Genomic DNA, 6,124 nt, shown 5'->3' on the forward strand with positions numbered 1-6,124 from the left:
GCTAGAATCATATAAGCAAGTTGGTGGTGGAGCCATTTCACTTGAAGGAGTTTATCAAAGTTTAAGACCCATCTCACTATTTGGCGTTGGTATTGGTCATTCTCTGTGTGTTTGTTTCCAGTCCTGGACGTTATCGAGACTCTCCAAAATCTGCACCTGTCAGAACGTAGGACCTAAATTTGGCTCTCTACCCCTCTAAATCCTGGTATATACGTTTGCTCTCTGCCCCGCTAAATCGTAGTATATACGTTGGATTTCTCTGTGCATTATATGTTGGCTACTATCAGATCTCATCATTAGCTAAATTAGTCGACTCTTCCCAAGAGCCTGGGTCCGAGATCAAATCCATCTCGTTTGGTCTGAGAGAGAACGAGTATGTGGTCCTATGCGACATAATCGCCCGGTACCACACACACGAGATGCCACTGGATCATTGCTCGTCAATCGTGGTCTAGAGGGTGAACGCCCAAGTGGACTTGGTGTGGTTTGTGGTGAGCCACTTCGACAAGCAACATACATACAAACATTTCATACAGAGTTGCACGATGATGGACATACATTGTTAACAACCACAAACACGCAAAATTTGACCACCGTGTCGATGATTCCAGAAATGGAAAATAAGGATTTGGCATTACTCTGCTACTTTTTGTATCCTTTTGTCTATCAGATTCCCCACATGCATTATCAACCCACAAAGAATATCGCACAACCTTGAGCCAAATTATTTTTTGTGTTGTCTTTGAACTATCAAAGTTCTCTGTCAGTGGCCACTAAAGAACATTGTTAGCTGCACCATCGACTGCTACATATGCTCCCCACAATGGAGGTGATGAATTCGACTCTTTTAATTTTGGGCGGTGCACATGCCAATCTCCTACGTTGAATAGTTTAATCATTGAACGTTGTACGTTGGTTCACATACTCCTCACAGTTGGTTAACGCTTCCATACTCCCTTGGTATCACCGCCATCACGTTCTCTCTGACTTGGTGCCTCCATGTAGGAAGATAAAACACTCTTCGACCTTCTCTATTGCTAAATCACTCTGCAAATAACACTGTAATGCCATTAACTGGTATCGACACCTCCTCCATTGGGTCCATTTTCCCTTGTTCTCTTTGTGCCGCTCTCAATTCCTGTACAATAACTAATAATTAATTTGTGTGAGAGTGTGTGGTGGCTCACACTGTGCCCATGAACGACACTTCATTTCGCTGTATCATCTAAAGGTTCTAATTAGATATTCATTCAGATCTATCAATTACCGATTTGTAGATTTGAGATTCGGATTTGAGGTTTTCGGAGGGGTGAGGCGCTCTGTGTTTTATTTTAATATATTCCTCTTCTTAGAATTATTACAACACTATTGAATTCAAGGAAAAATAATTATTAAGAAGACAACAATATAAAGGAATGAGCTGCAAAGGCATTTGGGCATGTTTGTGGTGGGGCAGCTAGCATGAACAACAAGAAGTTGTCCTCTATCTCGTGTTAAATGTTACAGGTGAGTGTGTTAAAGTTGAAACTGCTTGTGGACTATAAATGGTGTGTTGATTTTATATGCCATTTTAAAAAAAGTTGAAATAGCAAGGAAGGAATTCAACCCAACTGTTCAAATCCTTTGAGGCTTTTATTTTTGCTAAGACAATGTCCAAAATTGCTGAGGTATTAGAGCTCCTAATAACTCTAATACAATCCACTGATCATGATACATTAAAAATAAACAAGGACACACTTTTTAATATTCAAATATGTCTACAAGTGCACATGAAACGATCGAGTTTTTGTAACTTGAATCTCAATTCCAGTGAGATGAGTTACAACAACATAAGCATCATGATACCCATGAGCAGCCAACAAGTGGTCAAATCAATAACATTGAGACAGACTCCCATCAGTGAAAAGAAATGGCAAATGTAGTACCCATTTCAGGAGTAGATATGCAGAAAGATGCAGAGATTCAGTCTGCACTTACCAAGCCCATCAAATTTCAGAGTGTTAGGTTTCTTCATGAAGGTTCACCTTCACATGTTCCAGATTCTTATCCTCCACATTCGCAACCAAAAGTTGTTAAATGCCAACACTATGACCGAGTTGGCCATATGAAAGATCATTGTTTTGATCTTCATCCATGCAAGAATTGTGTTCAACATACTCATTCTTCACACAAATGCTTCAAAAACAAGCCTTCTGCAAGAACAAAGATTCATCTTGGATGGATCGCTTCTTGACAATGGGCTTCAACAACCAAGAAGATATTTTGTTCATACAACAGGATTTGTTCTCGAATACTGAAAAGTCTTGCAGTCGAGATTTCTTCATCTTCTCACCTTGTATTTGACAAGGAGGGAAGTGATGGTCATATACAGGCTTTAAAGCCACATCAAGCGAGCCTGGGCCACAACCTGCCATACCAGATTCAGAGTTGTAGCCAAAGATAAAGATGCCCCTAAGCATGCTTTCGGTTAGTGGTCAGCCTTAAACCATCTATGCAGGGTTGAGACCTCTCTTCAAATAATTGGGGACACTTCCTCTAGTAGAAGACTTCAAATTCTTCCTAGTTTTGGAAGAGTTCCAAGAATTGCCTTAAACATTCCAGAGTTGGTGGTCATCCTTAAACCACCGCAAGTTGAGACCTTCCTTTTCAGGTTGAGATTCTCCTCTTTTATGTGAGGTGAGACCTCCCTTCGATGTTGAAGGTCTCCCTCTTCTAAACATTACGAGCACTTTCTCTAGCGGAAGAATTCATCTTCATGCCGGATTAGAAAGAGTTTGAGGAACTACACTAACTGTTCTAGTGTTAGTGGTCATCCTTAAACCACTACCTTATGCCAACATTTCAGAGAGCACATTCAACCTAGTGCTGCCATGCATTTTTGCACATTTTATATTACAACTCTCTTTTTGGACTCACACATACCCCTTCGGATTAAGGGGGGGAATGTTAGACACCGAAGCCTCTAAGGGTTGGTGTGGAAGCTAGAAAATCAAAAGGAGTCCAAGTGACCAAGGGTCACTCCAATGTATTATATGTATGTATCATTAGGAATACTATATGCAATTCAATGTTTATTCTTCATATTCTGCATTTGCCATATTCTTTGACCTATAAAGAAAGTAAATTCTTTTCACAAATCTAATAATTGATAAAACTATTACCTTTCAACAAAAAAATCTCAAAATTGACTACAATTTGGTTTTTTTTTAAGTACATTTGATAATAAACATGGCAAATATACTTAAAAATTTAAAGAAAATTGATTCTCATGAATCTAAGATATATTTCTCAAAATAGGCACATGAAACAAATCCTTTATTACACTATTTTTCACAAGATATTTAATTTTAACATTCTATAAGAAACTTCATATTTTTCGACTTTTTGGAAGTTTTTCGGTGGATTTTTCTAGTCTAATTTCTCTAAAATCTCACAAGAATTCTTTGAAATCACAAGTTTGATGGGTAACCCCTGCACAATGGAAGTGTCCTAGGGTTTTTCAGGGCGTTGAATCCATTTATACACTCAAAAAACTAGTTTAAAAAACACAAATCAAGATTTCACCACAAATTTAAACACACCGGAAATTTCAAAAAGTCGCACTAAAGACAACTCCATTTAATTCTATAAAATGTATTTAGTTTGATATATATATTAGTTGTTGTTGTTTTTTTTAATTGTGCAGGGGTTACCTAGTATATACACTCAAAAAACTAGTTTAAATAACACAAATCAAGATTTCACCACAAATTTAAACACACCGAAATTTCCAAAAAGTCGCACTAAAGACAATTCCATTTAATTTTATAAAATATATTTAGTTTGATATATATATATATATATATATATATATATTTTTAAGCCTGGGGCACTTTTATTGTGCAGGGGTTACCTAGTATATACACTCAAAAAACTAGCTTAAATAACACAAATCAAGATTTCACCACAAATTTAAACACACTGGAAATTCCAAAAAGTCACACTAAAGACAACTTCATTCCATTTAATTTTATAAAATATATTTAGTTATATATATATATATATATATATATATTAGTTTTTTTTTTCGTGGGGCACTTTTATTGTTTTTAGTGGGACTTTTTGGTGCCGGAATCCGAGAGAAAAAAATTGTGTTGAAATCTTGATTTGTGTTATTTAAACTAGTTTTTTGAATACCTTGAAAAATGCCTAGGGCACTTCTATTGTGCAGGGATTATCTATCAAATTTGGTATTCCCTACCAGATTTTAGAGAAACTAGACCAGAAAAATTCAGTAGAAAAACTTCCAAAAAATCACACTAAAGACAACACGTAAAAAAAATGTGAAAGTGAAATGAACCTAACGAGAGCTAAAAAGGTGGGCAGGGTTTCAAAATGGGCGCCCGCCTTTTACCAAAACCGCATTTTTCATGGTATTGTTTTCACGAGCAAAGCGACACGTACAATCAGAGAGCGCCCACAACAACTAAATGAAAAACCAGCAACGGATTGAACTGGATTCCTGACATCAGCCTATGGAATGAATTACATGTTTTTATTTTTGACATCAGTTTTTTTATTATTTTTAGTGGGATTTTTGGCGCTGGAATTTGAGGGAAAAAAATTGTGTTGAAATCTTGATTTGTGTTATTTAAATTAGTTTCTTGAGTAACTTGAAAAATAACTAGGGCACTTTTATTGTGCAGGGATTATTTATCAAATTTGTGATTTCCTGCCGGATTTTAGAAAAATTAGTGCAGAAAAATTCAGTAGAACAACTTCCAAAAAATCACACTAAAAACAAAAAGTAAAAAAATGTAAAGTGAGATGAACCTAACGAGAGCTGAAAAGGTTGGCAGGGTTTCGAAACGGGCGCCCACCTTTTACCAAAACCCCGTTTTGTACGGTATTGTTTTCACGAGCAAAGCGACACGTACAATCAGAGAGCGCCCACAACAACTAAATGAAAAACTAGCAACGGATTGAACTGGATTCTGACATCAGCCTATCGAATGAACTACATGTTTTTATCAATAAACGGGTGGTTTTGGTTTTATACGGTGTTATCTTCCCTGCTTCTTGACTTTGTAGGTAACATACACATATAAATACAGAACTAAATCTGGATTCTGACATCAGCCTATCGAATGAACTACATGTTTTTATCAATAAACGGGTGGTTTTGGTTTTATACGGTATTATCTTCCTTGCTTCTTGACTTTGTAGGTAACATACACATATAAATACAGAACTAAATCTCAGCCTGCAACTTCACAATTGCCATTGTTGTTCTGTTTTGTTAGAAATACCAGTCCAAATCTAAATCCGAGGAAAAGAAGAAAGAAAGATGAATTCTATTTCAAAGAGGGCTTCTTGTATGGCGGCTGTGGGAGAAATCGAAGGTTTCAGAATCTTCACAGATCAGAGGGCCTTCAATTTCAAGAATCTACTAACAATGCCCAAGTTATTCTCTATTTCTCCCAATACTTTTGGGATTGCTTCTGCCACTAGCGTTGGCGCTGCTGCTGTTGCCCAGAAATCTGTCATTGTTTCCTCTGTTTTCGAAGCAAATCTAACTACTCGTGTTCAAGAAGCAGCAGCAAATTCAAAGAAAGCAGAGTTAAATGATGATTCATTGAGATGCGTGATGTTTCTAAGCTGCTGGACTCCAAACTGAAATTGAAATACAATTCAACTCTGTCGCGATAGAGACGTGGAGGCAGAGGGATCGATCACCCCGCTGAAGCAGCAGTAAAATGAAAGAAAGCAGAATTAAATGAAGATTCATTGTGATGCGCGGTGTATGGGCTCCAAACTGAAATTGAAAATCAGTTCAATTCGGTCACGATAGAGAGGCACAGGGAAAGGGATCGATCACTTGTTGGTGCTCTAGCGTGATGGCCGTCCAACCGCCAGAATATAAGATGTATCTTATGGATGTATTTGGTAAATGAATGAATTGATTGCAATTCTATGGATTCAAACGACAAAATTTGGTAATGAAGGTCGTCCTTTTTTTTTATTATCTCATCTCTTGTTTGCCGCCCGTGTCATTTCACCGTTAAACTACATCAGCCATTGAAACTTTATGTAACCATCACCATTCTGTGATATTCTTTTCATCCTCTTGCTCTGAACTTGCACA

General features: G+C 37.1%; 1 protein-coding gene across 1 annotated transcript; it reads left to right on the forward strand.

The window, feature by feature from the left end:
• The first annotated feature begins 5,255 nt into the window (after positions 1 to 5,255).
• On the forward strand, positions 5,256 to 5,847 carry LOC149193800 (uncharacterized). The gene has a single exon (XM_089406963.1). It carries the CDS (start codon positions 5,327 to 5,329, stop codon positions 5,654 to 5,656), a length of 330 nt encoding a protein of 109 aa, XP_089263089.1. The 5' UTR covers positions 5,256 to 5,326; the 3' UTR covers positions 5,657 to 5,847.
• The last annotated feature ends 277 nt before the right edge of the window (positions 5,848 to 6,124 follow it).

Source organism: Pinus tabuliformis, chromosome 2_2 (assembly GCF_031772625.1).
Source record: "Pinus tabuliformis cultivar Carrire ecotype Pingquan chromosome 2_2, CPIR1, whole genome shotgun sequence".
NCBI classification, from domain to species: domain Eukaryota; kingdom Viridiplantae; phylum Streptophyta; class Pinopsida; order Pinales; family Pinaceae; genus Pinus; species Pinus tabuliformis.

Excerpts from the sequence above, each read along its gene's own strand:
- LOC149193800 (XM_089406963.1), top strand. The coding sequence starts at position 5,327 with ATGAATTCTATTTCAAAGAGGGCTTCTTGTATGGCGGCTGTGGGAGAA.